The sequence below is a fragment of the Somniosus microcephalus genome, chromosome 34, assembly GCF_052327205.1.
Source record: "Somniosus microcephalus isolate GS21.2 chromosome 34, FLI_Smic_1.0, whole genome shotgun sequence".
NCBI classification, from domain to species: Eukaryota; Metazoa; Chordata; class Chondrichthyes; order Squaliformes; family Somniosidae; genus Somniosus; species Somniosus microcephalus.
The window spans coordinates 17,835,529-17,858,986 of NC_141020.1; the positions used below are offsets into that span (position 1 = coordinate 17,835,529).

At 49.2% G+C, this 23,458-nt stretch overlaps 2 protein-coding genes across 3 annotated transcripts in view; one reads left to right on the forward strand and one right to left on the reverse strand.

The window, feature by feature from the left end:
* Nucleotides 1-522: 522 nt before the first annotated feature.
* On the reverse strand, nucleotides 523-4,967 carry LOC147096840 (uncharacterized). The gene is made up of 3 exons (XM_085973521.1): nucleotides 4,500-4,967; nucleotides 3,796-3,958; nucleotides 523-3,661 (listed from the first exon to the last, which is right to left on the reverse strand). The coding sequence occupies exons 1-3, from the start codon at nucleotides 4,737-4,739 to the stop codon at nucleotides 2,916-2,918; spliced, it is 1,149 nt and encodes a 382-aa protein (XP_085829647.1). The 5' UTR covers nucleotides 4,740-4,967; the 3' UTR covers nucleotides 523-2,915.
* A 228-nt stretch (nucleotides 4,968-5,195) lies between these two features.
* The window catches only part of LOC147096841 (Golgi-pH regulating cation channel-like), a 71,393-nt gene continuing 53,130 nt past the window's right edge, over nucleotides 5,196-23,458 (forward strand). Inside the window, exons 1-3 of one of the 2 annotated variants that reach the window (XM_085973523.1) lie at nucleotides 5,196-5,358; nucleotides 16,538-16,604; nucleotides 19,543-19,634. In XM_085973523.1, coding sequence (XP_085829649.1) covers nucleotides 5,203-5,358; nucleotides 16,538-16,604; nucleotides 19,543-19,634 — 315 coding nt within the window. In that variant the 5' untranslated portion in view covers nucleotides 5,196-5,202. The remainder of the gene's footprint in view (nucleotides 5,359-16,537; nucleotides 16,605-19,542; nucleotides 19,635-23,458) is intronic. The other variant, XM_085973522.1, reaches the window with a different exon arrangement.

The window sequence follows — 23,458 nt, forward strand, 5'->3', positions numbered from 1 at the left end:
GGAAGGCTTGCAGCCATTTTGGATTCTGACTGAGAATAAACAGGACAGTTCTCCCCACACAACCCACCAGCTCCTTGCAGATGTGTATTAGGTTTTGAAGAACACGTGGTTCTTTGTGGACTCTGCTTTCTGCTTCACCAAACTGAGGATCAGAAAGAATTCACTGAGACAGGTGGATGAACATGTTGGTGGTTCAACAAACTGCACCAAGGAGCGGTGGGCGGTGGGTTTGTGCCCACAGCGAGTCCTCAATCTCCACTGGGCTGTCGGGGGAGGGAGGGGATCAGGCAGGAGATAGACCCTTCCCCACAGGGAGTAAAATGGGAGGGTGAGACAGCACAGGTCACTGTAGAATGGCACTGCCCCAGGCCAGGGAGCAGGTTGTCCACATTTCATCTCGGTTGGGCAATGGGATGGGATGTGTGCTCGGATCTAAAGGGAAAAACACAAAGTAAGGGAGGAAAGGAAACTTAAAAGGATTTCCTGAATAAATAAATCCTATTTGCAAAATAAAGGCAGACAGTTCTTCCAATAAAATCTTATTATTCAAAAATTAATTTTCCAATAAGTGAGATTGGAACTTATTGCTGATGATAATTCCATCAGAAATTTCTCAAACAGAAAATTAGTATACAAAATAGGGTAAAAATCCGACAACTCCATTTGGAGTATTCGTGTTGTCTGTAGAACAGTTCAGATTATTTCCATAGTGATGCTTTCCTCTTTTGGCCATTTTTGATCTGCGACTTCCTCTACTTCAGACTCGTTTCCGAACACAATACAAACAAATCCCTTACAATGTTTTTTGTTCTTATGGTCCCTAATACGTGTAGAGGTATCGTATCGCCTTGGCTGCTTTCGTTCTGACATCCTGCACATGATCTGACAGCAAGGCAATAATCTCGTCACAAGTCTGACCTGTAGACTGTGATCCGTAATAATCCAGTGGTGCATCGTCCATGAGGAAACCGAGCAATGTCACTGCGTTCCCTCTGACCTCAGTTAGCACATTCCTGAAGAAGGTGGAACAGGTCCTTATGTACAAGATGATCTGGTTGGGGAAGTCTGTGGCAATGTGCCTGGAGAAGTTGCTTAAATAGTCCTCATAATCCAGGGTGGTCTCCTCCAAGGAAAGCTCTTGAAACATCCTGGATATGTTTTCTGACTCCATTATTGGACCGTAGAAATTCAGCACGGATTTGCAGACTTTGATGGCTTCATTGCTCTCATCGTGGAGATGCAGCAGCAAGCTGATCAAGGTGGACTTGATAAGTGGAGGGTTAATTTCCACAGTTATAAATCTGATCAGCTTCCCAAGTACATTAAACGCTGCAGCTCTCACTTTCTGATGTTGATTTTCAAAGTAAGGCTGAACTGCCAGTGCTACATCGCCAAGAATGGGATTTGTATAATTCCCCTGACCAAGCAGCCGACAACTTTATTTACAAAAGGCTCTGTGTCATTATTTCCTGCTTTGGGTCATCATCAGCAGCATATATCACCACAACCTGTAACCTCATGGCCCGGCATATCCCTCACTCTACCATTACCATCAAGCCATGGGGCCGACCCTGGTTCAATGAGGAATGTAGAAGAGCATGCCAGGAGCAGCACCAGGCGTACCTAAACATCAGGTGCCAACTTGGTGAAGCTACAACACAGGACTACATTCATGCTAAGCATCAGAAGCAGCATGCCGTAGACCGAGCTAATCGATCCCACAACCCATCGGATCAGATCAAAGCTCAGCAGTCCTGCCATATCCAGTCATGAATGGTGGTGGACAATTAAACAACTAATGGGAAGAGGAGGCTCCATGAACATCCCCATCCTCAATGATAGCGGAGCCCAGCACGTGAGTGCAAAAGACAAGGCTTTTTGCAACCATCTTCAGCCAGAAGTGCCGAGTGGATGATCTCGGCTTCCTCCTGAGGTCCCCACCATCACAGAAGCCAGTCTTCAGCCTATTCGATTCACGCCACGTGATATCACGAAACGGCTGAGCGCACTGGATACAGCAAAGGCTATGGGCCCCGACAACATCCCGGCTGTCGTGCTAAAGACTTGTGCTCCAGAGCTAGCTGCGCTTCTAGCCAAGCTGTTCCAGTACAGCTACAACACTGGCATCGGCCCAACAAAGTGGAAAATTGCCCAGGTATGTCCGGTCCACAAAAAGCAGGACAAATCCAATCCTGCAATTATTGCTCCATCAGTCTGCTCTCAATCATCAGCAAAGGATGGTGTTGTCAACAGTGCTATCAAGTGGGACTAACTCACCAATAGCCTGCGCACTGATGCACAGTTTGGGTTCTGCCAGGGCCGCTCGGCTCCAGACTTCATTACAGCCTTGGTCCAAACAAGGACAAAAGAGCTGAATTCTAGAGGTGAGAGTGAGAGTGACTTCCCTTGACATGAAGGCAGCATTAGACCGAGTGTGGCACCAAGGAGCCCTAGTAAAACTGAAGTCAATGGGAATCAGGGGGTAAAACTCTCCACTGGCTGGAGTCATACCTAGCACAAAGGAAGATGGTTGTGGTTGGAGGGCAATCGTCTCGGCCCCAGGACATTGCTGCAGGAGTTCCTCAGGGCAGTGTCCTAGGCCCAACCATCTTCAGTTGCTTCATCAATGACCTTCCCTCCATTATAAGGTCAAAAGTGGGGACTGCAGGTTTTAGTTCCATTCGCAACTCCTCAGATAATGAAATAGTCCATACCTACATACAGCAAGACCTGGACAACTTTTAGGCTTGGGCTGATAAGTGGCAAGTAACAGTCACGGCATACAAGTGCCAGACAATGACCTTTTTCATACACACACACACAGACACAGACAGCACGCACAGACACATGCGCACACACGCACAGAACAGCACCTTGAATTTCAAATCTCTCCGTGGCCTCACCCGACCCCTATCTCAGCAACCTCTTCCAGCCCTGCATCCCTCTGAGAATGCTGCAATCTGTTGCAGCACAGATTGCTGGCCTGCTGCGACACCCTGCAAGCCCCTTTTGACACTTGTAAACCCAGCGACGATGGCAGCAGTCTGAGCTTCCACTGCAGCAGTGAGACGTTGGGTCGCTTCTGCCTGTGCTGCAATGGAAGCTGCGAGATCGCCCATCACCTCCACCATCATAGTCGGGTCCACAAGATTTCTCATGGAGCTGCCCATCACTTCCATCCCGGAAATCATGGGCTCCAAGCTCCGTGCGAAACCCTGTGCAATGTTGGAGCCCGACTCCTCCATGCTCCTCGACACCGACAAGAGACTCTTTGGCAGGCTTGCCATTGCACCAAGCATTTCAGTGTGCATGCCGAGCACCCTCCTTCTGAAGGCCGCCCCATCGAGGTCATCATCTGAGTCCTGTGGTGCAGAATTGGTGCGCGGACTCGGCCTCCGGGGAGCTGGCACCCGAGCTACCCTTTCCGCCTGGCCTGGCTGCAGCCCACTCGTGCCTGGTGATTCACCACGTGCAGATCCCGCCTCTGTACTACCCTCTAAAGTCCGCGCAGTGCCACTTTCTGAGCTTGCATCTACGAGTATCAGATGCAGTGCCCTTTTGTCGTCTACTTCTTCTTCTTCTTCTTCTTCTTCTTCCTCTTCTCCTCCTCCAACAGTGTCTTCCTTAAGTTCAGGTACAGTTGCTGGCAGTTCTTGGGTATCTGAAAGCAGAAAGACACAAGGGAGGGGGGTAGCAAGATATCCACGCATACACCATCCGCAGCTTGTAAGTGAGAAGTGATTGTGGGATGAGGGGGAAGTGGGATGTGAGAAGAAGGATGAGGTATAAGCATACCGTCATCATCAGCGATGCTTTCCAGTTCTCCGTTCTCCATGGCATCTGTCCCAGCCCCTTCGATAATTTGGTACACTGATTCCTCCAGGTCAGTTAGGTTTTCAATCCTCGCTTGCTCACCTCCTGCCTCCTGCTTCTCTCCACGGTTATCAGCGACCTTTCCCTGCAAGAGAAAGGGAAGTGTGTTAGTGAGTGTAGGGCTACGCGTTTGGGTGATGTGCCTGCCGTAGTTGAATAGCTGGCAGTGTGTGCTAGGTGTGAGATGTGGGTGTGACTGTTGCAGCAGCGGGAAGGTGGTGAGTGTGAAGTGAAGCCGTGATTGCGAGGTGCGGTTGGGTGACAGCTAGAGATGGTGGGTAGGTGAGTGATGCATTGAGCAGTGTGTGAGGCTAGAGGTGCAGATGGTGGGATATGGCATGGGCAGAAGAAGCAAAGGAGACATGAGGGGAACATTTTTTTTTAAACGCAGCGAGTGGTTAGGATCTGAAAGGAAGCAGACTCAAGCGTGGCTTTCAAAAGGGAACTGGATAAGTAACTGAAGAAAAAAAAAATTGCAAGGGCTACAGGGAAAGGGCAGGGGGGCGGAGGCGGTTAGTGGGACTAGCTGAAGTGCTCTTGCAGAGAGACGGCACGAGCTCGACGGGCTGAGTGGCCTCCTTCTGTGCTGTAACCATTCTATGACAGTTTCTGAAACCTTCACTCACCTTGACCAGCCGGGTGAGATCATTAAACTTCTTCCGGCACTGGGTGGGCGTGCGGGGGACCACACTCGTCGCCGTGACGGCTTTCGATATCTCCTTCCAGACCCGCCTGCTCTTCAGCAACGAAGCCTTCTTGCCCCCTTGCGGGAATAGGACATCGCGTCGTCGCCGGACCCCCTGGACCAGGGCCTTCAGGGCTGAATCCGAAAACCGCTTCGCCCTTGACCGCGGGTGTCTCTCCATGCCTGACAGCAAAGCACCTCGCCTTTAAGGAGAGCCTAGGCCAAAACTTTATTGGGCTGGTAGACTGCACCCAATATTGGGCCACCTCCCCTACTTTCCCTTCCCCTGGCCCTTCCCCTGTGAGATGAGGGCTGCAATCCTGTAAATGAACTCCTAAAATTCGTGCCACTCAAACAGGCGCAAGGGTAAATAGCGCCGGACGCTGCCTCCGCCGGTTTGCGGGCCTTATCCAATGTCTCCCCGCCGTCGCAAAAGGGACGCACTGCGCAGGCGTCGGAGGGGCCGCGGGGTGGGCGGGGTTTCCGCGACCGTCTGATTGACACCTTACGTCATGACGTCGGAGGGGGCGTGTCCCGACCGGGAGTCTGCGCAGTGGTGTCATGGCCGGCGGGAGGGTTGGTGCGTGATGACGTCACACACACACAAACACCCCCCCCCCACTCTCCGCCCCGCCCCTTACGCGATGACGTTGCGGGCGCAAAACAAGATGGCGGCGGGGAGGTGGACGCGCTGGCGTTCGCTCGGCGCCCAGCTGCTGTTGTTGTTCGTGTTGGGCTTGGGGCCACAGCCGGCCCGCGGCATTTCCGAGCCCGGCAAATGGAGCCTGAATATCGCCGGGGTAAGTCGGACGGTTGCTGTGTGAGCTGGAGCGGTGGCGGGCGGTGCGAGGTGGTGCTGGTCCCGGGCCCGGGGGCGGTAACTATAGCGACGGGGCCTGGCAGCAGCGGTCGCGGTGATGGTGGAGACCCTTCGGCCTCGCTGACACGGCTCTGGCCGGCCCTGGCGCCCCGGGTCACAGCAAGTGAGAACGGGGAGGGAGGTGAGCTGGGGGTCAGTGACTTGTTGTCGCCCCGGAGTGCGGGCCGGGATGACATAGGATACGCAGTACGGAAACAGGCCATTCAGCCAGTGGCTCAGTGGGTAGCACCCTCGCTTCTCACAACATAATAGCAGCAGGAGTCGGCCATTCAATAAGATCATGGCTGATGCTCGACCTCCTCTCCACTTTCCTGCACTATCCCCATATCCCTTGATTCTCTTCATATCCAAGAATTTTGTATGTTTCAATGAGATCACCTTTCATTCATCTAAACTCTAGAGAATATAGGCCTAGTCTACTCAATCTCTCGTCAATCCTCCCATCCTAGGAATCAGCCTGGTGAATCTTCGCTGCACTCCCTCTATGGCAAGTATATCCTTCCTTAGGTAAGGAGACTAAAACTGTACACAATACTCCAGGTGTGGTCTCACCAGGGCCCTATATAATTGCAGTAAGATGTCTTTACTCTTTTACTCAAATCCTCTTGTAATAAAGGCCAACATACCATTTGCTTTCCTAATTGCTTGCTGTACCTGCATGTTAACTTTGTGATTTCTGTCCAAGGACACCCAGGTCCCTCTGAACACCAACATTTCCCAATCTCTCTCATTTAAAAAATACTCTGCTTTTCTATGTTTCCTACCAAAGTGGATAACTTCACATTTCTCCACTTTATATTCCATTTGCCATGTTCTTGCCCACTCACTTAGCTTGTCTATATCCCCTTGAAGCCTCCTTGCATCCTCCTCGCAACTTACATTCCCACACAACTTTGTATCATCAGCAAACTTGGATATATTGTATTTGGTCAGAAGGTCGTGGGATCATTCAGAGACTTGAGCACAAAAATCCAGGCTGACAGTCCAGTGCGGTACAGAGGGAGTGCAGTACTGTCGGAGGTGCCGTCTTTCGGATGAGACGTTAAACCGAGGCCCCGTTTGCTCTCTCAGGTGGATGTAAAAGATCCCGTGGCACTATTTCAAAGAAGAACAGGGGAGTTATCGCCGGTGTCCTGGGCCAATATTTATCCCTCAACCAACATCACTAAAAAACAGATTATCTGATCATTGTCACATTGCTGTTTGTGGAAGCTTGCTGTGCAGAAATTGGCTGCCACGTTTCCTGCGTTACTACACTTCAAAAGTACTTCACTGGCTGTAAAGCGCTTTGGGACGTCCGGTGGTCATGAAAGGCGCTATAGAAATGCAAGTCTTTATTTTTTTCTTTCATTCGGACCAACCAGTCCGTGCCGGTGTTTATGCTCCACTCGAACCTCCTCCTGTCGTTTCTTACCCAACTCTAGCAGCATAACCCTCTTCCCCTTTTCACTCGTGCTTATCTAGCCTCCCCTTAAATGCATCGATACTATTCGCCTCAACCACTCCGAGAGCACTGTGGTTTGGGCCCACAGAAGGCAACTGCAGCCTTTTCACAGACAAGAATCATCTCTTCAACCCTTCTTTTCCCCCCCCCCCCCACAGACTTGTCTTGTCTGTCAATTGCATTCTCCACCTTGATTCACTTCTGTGGAGTAGCAAAATCTACCGTTCGACAAAACTAAAATCATCTTGATTGGTTGCCGTCAGCACCTAGTTTATTCTGGTGCTAACTTCCATCAGTCTCCATGGCTGCTTGCTCGGGTTAAACCCAGTGGTGTGCAACCTCTGGGGAAATTAGATAAATACTTGAAGGAGAAAAAGCAACAGGACTATGGGGAAAGAGTAGGGGAGTGGAACTACAGGAAACTCTCGATTTACTGGCAACTAAATAACCGGAAATCTCTGTTAACCGGCAAAATTCAGGAGTAGGTTCAGGTAAGTTTTACTTCATATTAGTGGCCGTTCCTGGATCTGTGGCTGTGTAATCGGGGTTCCTGCACCTGTTGCTAAGCAACAGGGAAGCCTGGATTTGTTGCTGTGTACGGAGCTCTCGTACCTTTTAACTATACCTCTCTGTAATCCGGACTTTTTGATAAATCGGCACCACGCCGGTCCCGTCGGTGCCGGATAAAAAAGAGCTTCCTCTAACTGGATTGCTCTTCGAAAGAGCCAGCACAGACTAGATGGGCCGAATGGCCGCCTCCTGTGCTGTACTATTCTATGATCCATCTTTCTCCAACCCACACTGCTCATTTCCTGTCTCATGCGCACTCATGAGCTCATGACAGTGGAATGGCTTCACACACAAGTTTGAAATGTTGGGGTGTACTGCGAAACTAAGAGCGAGCTTGCATTTATAGAGTGTATTACCACATCCATGGGACGTCTCGAAGAGCTGTGCATCCGATGAGTTACTTTCTGAGATGTATTATGTAGGTGAATGTGGCAGACAATCTGCGCACAGCAAAGTCCCAAAGGCACCAAATCGCCTGAAAGATGGGTTAATCTGTTTCGTGTTCATTGAGGGACACCCGGGGGCGCTCCCCTGCTTCTCTTCAGATTGTGATATAGGGTCTTTCATATCCACCTGAAGCAGCAGATGGGTTTTAATCTCTCCCGAAAGATGGCACCTCTGACTCTGCCGCACTCCCTAAGCATCTACAGCCTTCTAATTCAGCAGTGAGGGCTACCAACTGAGCCAAACTGAGGGACAGAGGAACAGGAGTGAGCCATTCAGCCCCTCGAGCCTGTTCTGCTATTCAATTAGATCATGGCTCAGTATTGCAGAGAACATGTATTAGGGGCCAGTTACATCACAGTTTCAGGCTAGTACAGGAAACTGGTTTATCCGGAGGTTAACTGTCCGGAATGCTCGATCCACCGGCAAAAATCAGGAGCCGTTTCGTTAGGTTTTTTTTTCTTCTCGTTGCTTTTTTTTCCACCAGTCAGGCTCTGCGAGGTCTCGCTGTTGCTAAGCTACAGAGACGCTTGCAAGGTACGGCCGACTGTTTAGAAGCTGTCAACAGGGTTTGTTGCCAGATACGGAGCTCAAAAGCTCCGTATGTTTCAACATTAGCGCTGGTTTGTCCGGCAGTTTTGATGGGACGGCAACAGCTCGGTCCCGTCGGTGCCGGATAGCACAAAGTTTCCTGTATCTGTAGAGTGCAATGTGGAGACATCCGAACCGAATGACATAATGTATTCACGTCCAGAGCTCTGTTAAAGTCTAAAGAGCGGACAAGACCACTGATAACTTTGAAAATGTCCCTAAAAGTCCAAAGGATGCCTAGGGACCTTTTAAACTTGGCTTTGCACTAGACTGCAAGTGCTGGGATGCTACCGCCATCAGATGACCTCACTTTTTGTGCAGTCATGATCTGAAACCCAGTACATCATGTGGCGAGTCTAGAACTAGGGCTCGGCCATTTAGGACTGAGATGAGAAATTTCTTCACTCGGAGGGTTGTGAATCTTTGGAATTCTCTACCTCCGAGGGCTGTGGAGGCTCAGTCGTATTCAAGGCTGAGATCGACAGACTTTTGGACTCTAGGGGGATCGGGCGGGAAAGTGGAGTTGAGGTCGAAGATCAGTCATGACCTTATTGAATGGCAGAACAGGCTCGAGGGGCTGAATGACCTACTCCTGCTCCTAATTCTTATGCCCTTATGTTCCATATATATTTCAAAGTATGGACTTTGTCACATTACCACTAGTGAACCACTTGTATCTCTACATTGATGCAGAAATGATGTCGCTGGATGATTAGTGGCAATATGATTTAGATCAAACTTCCACTAGGCTAATCTGAAATTTATGTGCTCCGTGTCCTTTTGTGGAGTTTACCGAGAACAGGAGGATACAAAATAGGCTGACTTAAGTTAGATTGTGATGCCAATAGGGTTTTGGGATTCCTGGCATGAGTTGCCACGAAACTCCAGTGATGATTTGACAAGGGGTTCCATTTACTTTTTTCTCAATAGACGTCCGGCCCATGAGCAAGAGCGGGAAATCAAAGCAGCAGTGCTGTAAAGTTGTGCTTGATTCATAGAATATACAACACAGAAACAAGCCATTCGCCCCACCCAGTCCATGCTGATGTTTTTGCTCCACTCTAGCCAGTACTGAGGTCGAGTACGTGGTGAGATGGGGGAACCAGCTTTAGTTGTGCAGTGATTATCCACTCCAGCACAAAGAACTCGCGAGTTGGCCACAATTAATCCGGAAAATGTGGTGACTGCAAGTGTTACCGCTTCTTTAGAGGAGGGAAAATCAAAATAATTTACTCTGTTTGCCTTGCTGCTTTCAAAGTGCTGATTCTTCTTGGGGTGCAGTCTCACAGCACCCTCCAGTTCTGTGCCCAGTTGCCAATTCTCGATGTGCAAATTCAGACCTGTGTCTGTCGGTAGGCTGTTTGAATGTGGGGAGGATCACAGCTGAACCTGATCCTCTCCCCTCCTGACACTTGCGCCTACACGCACGCACTCTGTCACTGGCTAATGATCGGTGGTGTGGGAGCCTTGGCATGGCTTTCACCCATTCCCTCAAGCATGAAATTGCAGCCATTCCTGGTTTGCGAACCTCATTTTCACACTGGCTAGTGAAACGTATAAAATTCTGACGGGGCTAGACAGACTGGATGCAGGGAGGATGTTTCCCCTGGCTGAGGGGTCTAGAACGAGGGGCCACAGTCTCGGGATACGGTGTAGGACATTTAGGACTGAGATGAGGAGAAATATCTTCACTCAGAGGTGGTGAACCAGTGGAATTCTCTACCACAGAAGGCTGTGGAGGCCAAGTCACTGAATATATTTAAGAAGGAGATAGATAGATTTCTAGACACAAAAGGCATCAAGGGGTATGGGGAGAGAGCAGGAATATGGTATTGAGATAGAGGATCAGCCATGATCATATTGAATGGCGGAGCAGGCTCGAATGGCCGACTCCTGCTCCTATTTTTCTATGTTTCTATTTACCAAAGGGAGTATTTTTCCTTTAAATAATTCTCTGTATTTTAATTTCTCCCACCTCACTCTCCCCTTTAACTCTCAGCACTCCAATGTGCAGTTGGGATGCTTTTAGAATCCCCCCATTTCTAAGAAATGGAAGCAGAAACCTCCATGACTGGCGCTCCTTTCAGACAATTCTTTGCGACCATGTCGGCCTCTGGAATGTGTTACCAGTGCTTAAAATGAAAGATGGTGCCAGTAAACTTCTCAATCTTCACTAAATTAAAAAAAAAGAGCAGTGACAACGCAGTCTGTGCACATCTGGATTCATCTGGGAGGATGCACAATTACTGCTGTGCTCTCGTGTAGCTGACTCCCAGCGTGCTTTACGGCAGATTCTACATAGTGTGTTTCAGGTCTTGTGGTTTTTACTGCCCCTGTGGTTAAGAACTCGAAGAGCTTAAAATGAGGAAAGACCATTTTGATTCTGTTTCATTGAGCCCGTCAGAGCTATAGATCAGCAATAACTTTGGTTTTTATGAGGATTGCAGCACAGTGCAGCGAGGAGTGTTGCCTGACCTTGGGTGCTGCTTGCGAGTTCTTAGCAAAAATTGGCAGCACAGTGGCATAGTGGTTAGCACTGTTGCCTCACAGCGCCAGGGACCCGGGTTCGAATCCGGCCTCGGGTGACTGTGTGGTGTTTGCACATTCTCCCCGTGTTTGCATGGGTTTCCTCTGGGTGCTCCGGTTTCCTCCCACAGTCCAAAGATGTGCGGGTTAGGTTGATTGGCTATGATAAATTGACCCTTAGTGTTAGGGGGATTAAATACGTGGGGTTACGGGGATAGGGTGGGATATGTGTTGGTGTAGGGGTTACGGGGATCGGGTGGGATATGTGTCGGTGCAGGCTCGATGGGCCGAAATGGCCTCTATCTGCACTGTGGGGTTTCTGTGATTCTGTGGAGTATTTGCTTCGCCATATTTTCCTTCCCAATTTGCATTTTTGGGAAATGCTTCCTATATCCATCTGCACATATACAGTGCAGTTTGACTTGCTGCATACAGTACTGTACATTCCTGTGTCAGTGCAACAGACAAAAGCAATTATCTGCATTTTCTGCAGTAATTATGCAAGTATAATCATTGCCTTTTTGTAAAAATGTTTGCTTTCCCCCTTCCTCAAGGACATAAGAACTAGGAGCAGGCCATTCGGCCCCTCGAGCCTGCTCCACCATTCATGGCTGATCTTCTACCTCAACTCCACTTTCCTGCACTATCCCCATATCCCTGGGTTCCCTTAATATCTATCGATCTCTGTCACTGACTTCTTGCTGCACTTTTATTTTTTTTAAAAAGTAAATTTTTTTTTAAAATTAATTGATGGGATGTGGGCGTCGCTGGCTAGGCCTGCATTTAGTGCCCATCCCTAATTACCCTTGAGAAGATGGTGGTGAGCCACCTTCTTGAACCGCTGCAGTCCATATGGTGTAGGTACACCCACAATGCTGTTAGGAAGTGAGTTCCAGGATTTTGGCCCAGCGACAGTGAAGGAACGGCGATACAGGTCCAAGTCAGGATGCTGTGTGGCTTGGAGGGGAACTTGTAGGTGGTGATGTTCCCATGCATCTGCTGCCCTTGTCCTTCTAAGTGGTAGAGGTCGCGGGTTTGGAAGGTGCTGTTGAAGGAGCTTTGGCGAGTTGCTGCAGTGCATCTTGTAGATGGTACACACTGCAGCCACGGTGCGCCGGTGGTGGAGGGAGTGAATGTTGAAGGTGGTGGATGGGGTGCCAATCAAGCGGGCTGCTTTATCCTGAATGGTGTCGAGCTTCTTGAGTGTTGTTGGAGCTGCACTCATCCAGGCAAGTGGAGAGTATTCCATCACACTCCTGACTTGTGCCTTGTAGATGGTGGAAAGGCTTTGGGGAGTCAGGAGGTGAGACACTTGCCACAGAATTCCCAGCCTCTGGCCTGCTCTTGTAGCCACAGTATTTATATGGCTGGTCCAGTTCAGTTTCTGATCAATGGTGACCCCCAGGATGTTGATAGTGGGGGATTCAGCGATGGTAATGCCATTGAATGTCAAGGGGAGATGGTTAGAGTCTCACTTGTTGGAGATGGTCATTGCCTGGCACTTGTGTGGTGCGAATGTTACTTGCCACTTGTCAGCCCAAGTCTGAATGTTGTCCAGGTCTTGCTGCATATGGACACGGACTGCGTCAGTATCTTTCTGTGGGCGCTGGCTGCTCTCCAGGACCTTACACAAGTGATCATTCCTCACGTGTGAGTCAAGATGATGAGTGTTGGTGGTGGAGGAGGAGTAAAATCAGCGAGGGTTCCCACTGCTTATCACTGCCCAGAGACTCCTGCAAGACAGTGCAGCTCCGTGTGGCTCGGCACTCGTGGTCCACAGTTGAATAGCCTGCGCGCACTGCCTAGGCTCATGCAAGAAGCCTTGAGTGGACAGAGTTGGGTTGGGGGTGATATCTGTCTCCTGTTTTAAGCATGGGTGCGATAGTGTAGTGGTCATGTTACTGGACTAATCATTCGGAGTTCAAAATCCCACCGTGGCAGGTTGAGAATTTGAATTCCGTTTTTTTAAAATCTGGGGGAAAAAATCTGGTTCCGGCAAAAGTGACCATGAAGCTGTTGTATTGTTGTAAAACCCAACTGGTTCACTGATGTCCCTTTTCGGGAAGGAAACCTGCCGTCCTTGCCCTTACCCAAAGTGATTGACTCTAACCTGTCCTCCGAAGTGGCCTATCCAGTCAGTTGTATCACAGTTGCCCCCACCACCTTCACAGGGCAACTCGGAACAGGCAGTAACAGCCCGCCTTGCCAGTGATGTCCACATCACTGTCCAAGTTTGCAGACGACACAAAGCTGGGTGGGCGTGTGTGCTGTGAGGAGGATGCCGAGAAACTCCAGTATGATTTGGACAGGTTGGGTGATTGGGCAGAAGCATGGCAGATGCAATATAACGTGGATAAATGCGAGGTTATCCACTTTGGTGTCAAAAACAAGAAGGCAGATTATTATCTGAATGGCAATAGATTGGGAGAAGGGGAAGTGCAACGAGACCTGGGTGTCCTTGTGCACCAGTCGCTGAAGGTAAGCATGCAGGTGCAGCAGGCGGTTAAGAAGGCAAATGGTATGTTGGCCTTCGTAGCGAGAGGGTTTGAGTACAGGAACAAGGATGTCTTGCTGCAGTTGTACAGGGCCTTGGTGAGAGCACATCTTGAGTATTGTGTGCAGTTTTGGTCGCCTTATCTGAGGAAGGATGTTCTTGCCATGGAAGGAGTGCAGCGAAGATTCACCAGACTGATACCTGGGATGGCAGGAATGACGTATGAGGAGCGATTGGGTCGATTGGGCTTATACTCGCTGGAGTTTAGAAGAATGAGAGGGGATCGCATTGAAACTTATAAAATTCTAACAGGACTAGACAGACTAGATGCAGGAAGGATGTTCCCGATGGTCGGGGAGCCCAGACCAGGAGTCACAGTCTAAGGATAAGGGGTAGGCCATTTAGGACAGAGATGAGGGCGAATTTCTTCACCCAGAGAGTGGTGAACCTGTGGAATTCTCTACCACAGAAGGCAGTAGAGGCCAATTCATTAAATATATTCAAGAAGGAGTTAGATATATTTCTTAAGGCTAAAGGGATCAAGGGATATGGGGAGAAGGCAGGGACAGGGCACTGAATTTGGATGATCAGCCATGATCGCATTGAATGGCGGAGCAGGCTCGAGGGGCCGAATGGCCTACTCCTGCTCCTATTTTCTATGTTTCTATCCCGAGGATGAATAATTGCAGCACAGAAACAGGCCATTCCGGCCAACCGGTCTGTGCCAGTGTTTATGCTCCACACAAACTTCCTCCCACACTTTTTCATCTAACCCTATCTGATAACCGTCTATTCCTTCCTCTCTCTCGTGCATTTATCTAGTTTCCCCTTAAAGGCATCTCTGCCATTCGCCTCAACTTCTCCTTGTGGCAGAGAGTTCCGCATTCTCGCCACTCTCTGGGTGAAGAAGTCTTTTGGGTTTATTATAGTTCTGGGACTATCTTATATCGATGGCCCTAGTTTTGGACTCCCCCCCCCACAAGTCGAAACATCAAACCCCTTCATAATTTTAACCACCTCCATTAGGTCAGCCCTCAGCCTTCTCTTTTTCAAGAGAAAAGAGCCTCAGCCTGTTCTGTCTTTTGAAATTAAAATAAAATTCTTACGTTAACTGCTTCATTGGCCAAGTTCCTCTAATTATCAACCTTTACACTGATCAACTGGCCACAGAACTGAGGGAAAAAAATTATGCAACGAGCTGGTATGATCGGGAATGCGCTGCCTGAAAGGGCGGTGGAAGCAGATCCAAGAGTAACTTTCAAAAGGGAATTGGATAAATACTGGAAAAGGAGAAACTTGCAGGGCTATGGGGAAAGAGCAGGGGAGTGGGACTAATAGGAGAGCTCTGATAGAGTCGGCACAGGCACGATGGGCCGAATAGCCGCCTCCTGTGCTGTATCATTCTATGCGCATAAGCATTATAAATAAAACACGGAGAGCTCCCTGGATGGTTCAATTGCTAAAACCAGTGTGTAACTAGGCCACAAAGGTCACAAGATCCTAGGTTCTATCTATGGTCAACAATTCAGTTAAGCTGCCCCGGCCACGCAGCGGTCTGGAAGTCTCGCACAGGCCGCACGCCGGCTTTTACGTGGGAGAAACCGGCGCATGCGCAAAAATTTGAATGGGCTGTGCACACGGGGGAAAAAATAAAGAGGGAAAATTGCATACAGTTATCTGGTGGGGGTACTGCAACTAGCTTCAGTGCCCTGGACAAAGGAGGGCCAAAATTAACCATGGTTTTTCTGCTCATGACCGTTATCCGGTAACTCCTGCTGGGACGTGAACTTGTGCAGATGGGCCGGGCTGCGGTGGCTCCACCCCCCCCCCCCCCCCCCCCCCCCCCAAACAATCCTGCCGACCATGGTGTCTGGACTCCTCTGAGGGATGGCCGCAGCTAAAGCACTGATGAGCTGCAAGCTCCTGTGGAAGAAGAGTCAGCACCTTAATAGAATATCGGACTAGTGACAAATCCAGGCTGCTGATCTCCTCCGAGGTTTGCACCAAGAAGTTAATGGGTATGTTAAGTTAGGAAAAAAAAGATCTCGTACGATAGCAAAATACTGCAGATGCTGGAAATCCGAAATAACAACAGAAAATGCTGGAAAAACTCAGCAGGTCAGGCAACATCCGTGGAGAGAAATTTGAGTTGACGTTTCGGGTCGAAACCCTTCTTCAAAACTGAAAAGAAAAGAAAATAGATCGAAGGCAAGGCTGCGATCGAACAAAAGAGACAATAAAAGGTATTCGAAGCCAGACGAGATGGTAATAGGCCGGTGGAGACAAAAGGCAGCTGAGATTAGGTGTGAAGTGTACTGGCAGGATAGGAGACAGCTGCCAGGTGGGGGAGAGAAACAAAAGGAAAGGGGGGGGGGGGTGGGGTGGGGTGGTGGAAAGGAGGTCCCAAAACAAAGGGGTGGAAAAAAATTATAAGTAAAAATGTAATAGGGGCCGAGGTTATGATCTGAAATTGTTGAACTCGATATTGAGTCCGGAAGGCTGCAGAGTGCCTAATCAGAAGATGAGGTGCTGTTCCTCGCGTTTATGTTGAGCTTCCGTGGAACAATACAAGAGGCCAAGGACGGTGAGGTCCGAGTGGGAATGGAGCGGTGAATTAAAATGACAGGCGACCGGAAGCTCGGGGTCACCCTTACGGACTGAACGGAGGTGTTCCGTTTGGAGCCGTGTTTTACAGAGCCTCCGGAGCTCAGTGAAGTTAGAGACCCACCTGATAATTTGTATAAATGATAGAATCATACAGCGCAGTCACAGGCCATTCGGCCCAGCGTGCCTGTGCTGGCTCTTTGAAAGAGCTCTCCTATTAGTCCCACTCCTCCCTGCTCTTTCTGAAAAGCCCTGGAATCTTTTCCTTTTCAAGTATGCATTCAAATCCCTTTTTGAAAGTTACCATTGAATCTGCTTCCAGCACCCTTTCAGGCAGCGCATTCCAATGTTTTAAGTAGAGTTTTGGAGGGGTGGTTAGCAAGCGGCAAAAAAAAAATAACTCCCTCTTGTTTTATCTCTTTCCAGAACCAGTCACAGACTCTATTTCCAATGTGGAAGACTTTGTTTAACAATTCTTACATTATCCTGAAATGTGAGTAGCTGGACTTCCACCCTGGGTTGGGGTGAATGGCCGTGTTGTTGGGGGAGGGGTTGGATTGTTTTGGGTTTAACTCGGAAGCCGTGGTGCTGCAGAGTCTGATGCAGACCTTTCCCCCTTGATCTCCATGCACTTTGCGTTCCTCTTTTCCATTGCGAGCGTCCTGGGAAGGAGGAAGTGGGCCTGCAGGACAGCATTAGTTGGCTGCTTCCCACAGGCGGGGGGAAATGGGAGGGTGACGTGGCATCTATCGTACCTCCAATGATCCATTTGCACAATGGAGTTCTGGGAGCGGCTCAGCTGCCTGGACTTGTGACCAGAGAACAGTGAAAGTCCTGCGGCAAGACAAGGGCAGAATTATTTTCTTGCGGGAGCTGTGTGCAGTCCCAACCCTACTTCCTTCTGTGTCTGCCCTTGGGGGAAAAAACACCCTCTCCCAATTCACTTACAACTGCAGTTTCAAAATCCCAACTGTCCAGCCTTTGGCCCTCCATTCACCACGACATTTCTGCAGCTAGCGCTCTGCTCAACCACACCCTCACCACCACCTTTGACACCCTAGTCCCCATTAAAACCGTTACTCTCTCACCCTGGCCGTTTCCCCTGGTACAGCCCTCATCTCCGCTCCCTTAAGTCCAAGGGTCGCAGACTTGAACGAATATGGCGAACAGCTGGTTTAGTCATTCACTGCCACATCTGTCTGGGACCGCATAAAGCACTATTGGGTCCTGCTCTCCTCTGCCAAAACTGCTCACTATTCCAGGATCATCCTATAATGGAAAGATAATCCCCGGCTTCTTTTCCCTACTACAGACCGTCTTCTTAAACCCCTCTTCCCCTGTCTCCGCCACCCTCACCAACAGCAAATACGAGGAGCTCATGAACTTCTTTGTCACTAAGATTGAGACCATCCAATCAGCTGCCTCTGCCACTTCCCTTCCTTCCCATAGCCCACCGGCCCAAACTTCCTCTAAGGTTCCCCCCTGCCCTAGCCCTGAACACTCATCTTTCTCCAGTTAATTAACCTCTCTTTAAAACAAAAGTCCATTCCTCTGTAGCTGAAACCCTGTTTTCTGGGATCTGGCTGCCTTACTGGGAAAACTGGAGATTTTTATTTCATGCAGTCCAAGCACACAGTGTGACCCTTCATTCATGTGCTCTGCCTGTTTAAATAAAACATTTTTGAGTGCCCATGCCTTTTTTTTGTACCAGTTATTTGTCTGAGTCTGTGCTACTGTGGGGCCAAGTCCCACTGTTTATTTTGCTGCTTTATCACGCTGCCGTGATCGGACGCAAGGTCACTGCGCCCTTCTGCTTTCATTGTATCTCGTTTCGTTTTCATTTTTGACATCTTATCAACCATTGCACTGGCTCCTGCAGCCCGGGGTCCCCACCAGTAACCGTCGGGTCCGGGACCTGGTAGATTGCTCTCCTCTCCCAGGACTCGCTGAGGCAGTTTGTCATGTCATCCTGGCTGGGATCAGCAGACACTGAAGCTGGAAGCTTCCCAGTCTCACGGGTTGGGGGTAATATATTAGCACAGATAGAGAATTGGCTAACTATTAGAAAGCAGAGAGTCGGGATAAATGGGTCATTTTCCGGTTGACAAACGGCACCTAGTGGGGTGCCACAGGGATCGGTGCTGGGGCTTCCGCTATTTACAATCTACATTAATGACTTGGATGAAGGGACTGAGTGTAATGTAGCCAAGTTTGCGGATGATACAAAGATGGGTGGGAAAGCAAGTTGTGCAGAGGACTCAAAAGAATCTGCAAAGGTATATAGACAGGCTAAGTGAGTGGGCAAACATTTGGCAATGGAGTATAATGTGGGAAAGTGCAAGGTTATTTGGCAGGAAAAATAAAACAAATTATTATTTAATGGCGAGAGATTGCAAAATGCTACAGTTCAGAGGGACCTGGGGGTCCTTGTGCAAGAAACACAAAAAAGTTAGCATGCAGGTACAGCAAGTAATCAAAAAGGCAAATTGAATCTTGGCCTTTATTTCAAGGGGGTTGGAGTATAAAAGCAGGGAAGTCCTGCTACAACTGTACAGGGTATTGGTGAGACTGCACCTTGAGAACTGCATACAGTTTTGGCCTCCTTATTTAAGGAAGGATATACTTGCATTCAGGCAGTTCAGAGACGATTCATTAGGTTAATTCCAGAGATGAGGGGTTGTCTTATGAGGAAAGGTTGAGCAGGTTGGGCCTATACTCATTGGAGTTTAGAAGAATGAGAGGTGATCTTACTGAAACATAAGATACTGAGGGGGCTCGACAAGGTAGATGCAGAGAGGGTGTTTCCCCTCGTGGGGAAATCTAGAACTCGGGGGCACAGTCTCAGAATAAAGGGTCGCCCTTTTAGAACTGAAATAAGGAATTTCTTCAGAGGGTCGTAAATCTGTAGAATTCTCTGCCCCAGAGAGCTGTGGAGGCTGTCTCATTAAATACATTTAAGGTGGAGATAGATTTTTGCAAGATAAGGGGGTGAAGGGTTATGGGGAGCGGGCAGCGAAGTGGCTTTGAGCCCAAGATCAGCCATGATCTTATTGAATGGCGGAGCAGGCTCGAGGGGCCGAGTGGCCTATTCCTACACCTATTTCTTATGTTCCTATGTCTTTATGGCTAATGCTTTTCCTCATTGATCAGTGGCCATTATGCACTCCTTCTCCCCCGCCCTGATCCAAAACCTTTCTTAAAGCAGTAGCAGAAATAATTTTGAGAGCTTACTTTCCCAGGATGTATCGCAGCTTCACGACATCCTGAAACGCACCCTTGCCAAGTCCCAGTAAAGCCCAAGCCTTTCCCAGTTGTGAAGATCGTGCTCTTTGGGGAGGAGGGGGGGAGGTGGGGGGGAAGGTGATTGAATAATTTAGACCCATGATACTCACCCAGAGGCAGGTAACAATTACTGTTCTCTTGTTTTCCAGGGACACCGGAGAACTGTGACCCCACAGTAAAGCTGAGCATCGGGTGGTATTTGAGGAGTTCACGCTGTTACGATGAATTCTTTGCGGTGAATGTAAGTGATGTTAGCCCAGGATTTTTAAAACGAAAAAAAAAAATCGCGAGCTGCGTTTTATGTTTAGCAGTTTTTAAAAAGAAAAACTGTAAATGTGAAATAAAAATAGAAAATGCTGAAAATACACAGCGAGTCTGTCCGCATCTGAAAGGGAACGGTTAGCATTCCGGATAAGATCTCCCACCATCAGAATTGATTAGGCTTACACCCAACATTTAATCTATTCTTTTTCATAATGGTGTATCTGGACTTTCAGAAGGCTTTCGATAAGGTCCCGCATTAGAGAGTAGCGTGTAAAGTTAAAGCACATGGGATTGGGGGCAAGGTACTGACTTGGATAGAGAACTGGTTGGCAGACAGGAAGCAAAGAGTTGGAATAAACGGGTCTTTTTCCGAGTGGCAGGCAGTGGCTAGTGGGGTACTGCAGGGATCGGTCCTAGGACCCCAGCTATTCACAATATATATTAATGATCTAGACGAGGGAACTAGATGTAATATCTCCAAGTTTGCAGACGACACAAAGCTGGGTGGGCGTGTGTGCTGTGAGGAGGATGCCGAGAAACTCCAGTATGATTTGGACAGGTTGGGTGATTGGGCAGATGCATGGCAGATGCAGTATAATGTGGATAAATGCGAGGTTATCCACTTTGGTGGCAAAAACATGAAGGCAGATTATTATCTGAACGGCAATAGATTAGGAGAAGGGGAAGTGCAACGAGACCTGGGTGTCCTTGTGTACCAGTCGCTGAAGGTAAGCATGCAGGTGCAGCAAGCGGTTAAGAAGGCAAATGGTATGTTGGCCTTCATAGCGAGAGGGTTTGAGTACAGGAGCAAGGATGTCTTGCTGCAGTTGTACAGGGCCTTGGTGAGACCACACCTTGAGTATTGTGTGCAGTTTTGGTCGCCTTATCTGAGGAAGGATGTTCTTGCCATGGAAGGAGTGCAGCGAAGATTCACCAGACTGATACTGGGATGGCAGGAATGACATATGAAGAGAGATTGGGTCGATTAGGCTAGAGTTTAGAAGAATCAGAGGGGATCTCATTGAAACTTATAAAATTCTAACAGGACTGGACAGACTAGATGCAGGAAGGATGTTCCTGATGGCCGGGGAGTCCAGAACCAGGGGTCACAGTCTAAGGATAAGGGGTAAGCCATTTAGGACAGAGATGAGGAGGAATTTCTTCACCCAGAGAGTGGTGAACCTGTGGAATTCTCTACCACAGAAGGCAGTGGAGGCCAATTCATTAAATATATTCAAGAAGGAGTTAGATATATTTCTTGAGGCTAAAGGGATCAAGGGATATGGGGAGAAAGCAGGGACAGGGTACTGAGTTTGGATGATCAGCCATGATCGCATTGAATGGCGGAGCAGGCTCGAGGGGCCGAATGGCCTACTCCTGCTCATATCTTCTATGTTTCTATGATAACAACAGAAAATGCTGGAAACACTCAGCAGGTCAGGCAGCATCGTGGAGAGAGCAAAAGAGTGAACATTTCTGGTCGATGGCCCTTTGTCAGAACTGGAAAAAGTTAGAGGTGTCTAACAGACTTTTAAGCAAGTGTGGGGCAGAGAAAGTGGGGAGTGGAGGAACGAACAAAGGGAAGGTCAGTGATGGGCTAGAAGGCAGGAGAGATTAAAAGACAAAAGGGATGATGGTGCAAGGTAAAAGGAGATGATATTGGGACAAGTTAAGAAACAAAAGCTGACTCAAGATGAGGTGTAAATGGCGATGGCAGAATGATCGACAGCTGACATGTGAGGGGAATAAAAGGGGGGGGGGGAATATAGGGGCTGAGGTTATTGTCTGAAATTGTTGAACTCGATGTTGAGTCCAGAGGGCTGTAAAGTGCCTAATCGAAAGATGAGGTGCTGTTCCTCGAGCTTACGCTGAGCTTCAGTGGAACAGTGCAAGAGGCCGAGGATGGTGAGGTCCGAGTGGGAATGGAGTGGAGAATTAAAGTGACAGGCAACCGGAAGCTCAGGTTCGCGCTTACCGACTGAACGGAAGGCTGTGTTTGGTCTCCCCAATGTAGAGGAGACCGCATCGTGAGCAGCAAACACAGTATACTAAGTTGCAAGAAGTACAAGTAAATCGCTTTTTCACCTGGAAAGGAGTGTTTGGTGCCCTGGACAGTGGGAAGGGCAGGTGTTGCATTTCCTACGCTTGTACGGGAAGGTGCCAGGGGAAGGGGTGTTGGGGGCGATAGAGGAATGGATCAGAGTGTCGTGGAGGGAGCGGTCCTCTCGGAATGCTGAAGGGGGCGGGGGGAAGGGAAGATGTGTTTGATGATGGGATCATGCTGGAGGTGGCGGAAATGGCGGTGGATGATCCGTTAAATGTGGAGGCTGGTGGGGTGAAAGGTGAGGACAAGGGGAACCCTATTGCGGTTCTGGGAGGGAGGGGAAGGGGGGAGAGCAGAAGTGTGGGAAATGGAACGGACACGGTCAAGGGCCGTGTCAGACACGGTCAAGGGGAATCCTCGGTTGAGGAAAAAGGAAGACATATCGGAAGCACTGGTATGGAAGGTGGCATCGTCAGAACAGATGCGGCGGAGACTGAGAAACTGGGGGAATGGAATAGAGTCCTTACAGGAAGCTGGGTGGGAGGAAGTGTAGTTCAGGTAGCCGTGGGAGTCAGTGGGCTTATAGTGGATGTTTGTCGATAGCCTAAACCCAGAAATGGAGGTAGAGAAGTCGAGGAAGGGAAGAGTCGGAGATGGACCATGTGAAGGTGAGGGAAGGGTGGAAATTGGAAGCAAAGTGAATGAAATTTTCCAGTTCAGGGCGAGAGCAGGAATCTGCACCGATACAGTCATCAATGTACCGGAAAAAGAGGTGAGGGAGGGCACCTGAGTAGAACTGGAACAAAGTGTTCCACATATTCCATGTAAAGGCACTCATAGCTAGGGCCCATGCGGGTTCCCATAGCAACACCTTTAATTTGGAGGAAGTGAGTGGAGTCAAAGGAGAAGTTGTTCAATGTGTGAACAAGTTCAGCCAGGCGGAGGAGGGTGGTGGTGGATGGGGACTGGTTGGGCTTCTGTTCAAGGAAGAAGTGGAGCGCCCTTAGGCAATCCTGGTGGGGGATGGAAGTGTAGAGGGATTGGATGTCCTTAGTGAAAAGGAGACGGTTGGGGCCAGGAAACTGGAAACTGTTATAGTGGCGGAGGGTGTCGGAAGAGGCACAAATATAGGTGGTAAGAGACTGGACAAGGGGAGAAAAATAGAGTCGAGATAGGAAGAAATCAGCTCCGTGGGGCAAGAACAGGCTGAAACGATGGGTCTTCCAGGGCAGTCCTGTTTGTGGATCTTGGGAAGGAGTTAGAAGCGGGCTGTGTGGGGTTGGGGGACTATGAGGTTGACAGCCATGGAGGGAAGATCTCCAGAGGAGATGTGGTCAGAGACAGTGTTGGAAACAATGGCTTGATAGTGGGGTCATGGTCCAGGGGGAGTGTAGGAGGAGGTGTCGGAGAGTTGGCGTTCAACCTCCGCACGGTAGAGGTCGGCTCTCCAAACAACAACAGGTTTAATGACAATGTTAGGGTTGGATGGGAGAGAACTGAGTGCTGCAAGCTCAGAGGGAGGTAGGTTGGGGCGAGTGAGGGGCGCAGAGAACTGGAGATGGCCGATGTCACGCCGGCAGTTAACAATGAAAAGACCTAGAGAGGGCAAGAGGCCAGAGGGAGGGGTCCAGGTAGAATGAGAGTTCTGAAAACGGGAGAAAGGGTCCGCGGGGCGGTGGGGAAGACTCCTGGCCAAAGAAGTGGGTATGGAGACGAAGGCGACGGAAAAAAGAGCTCGGCGTCATGCCGAGCTCTCA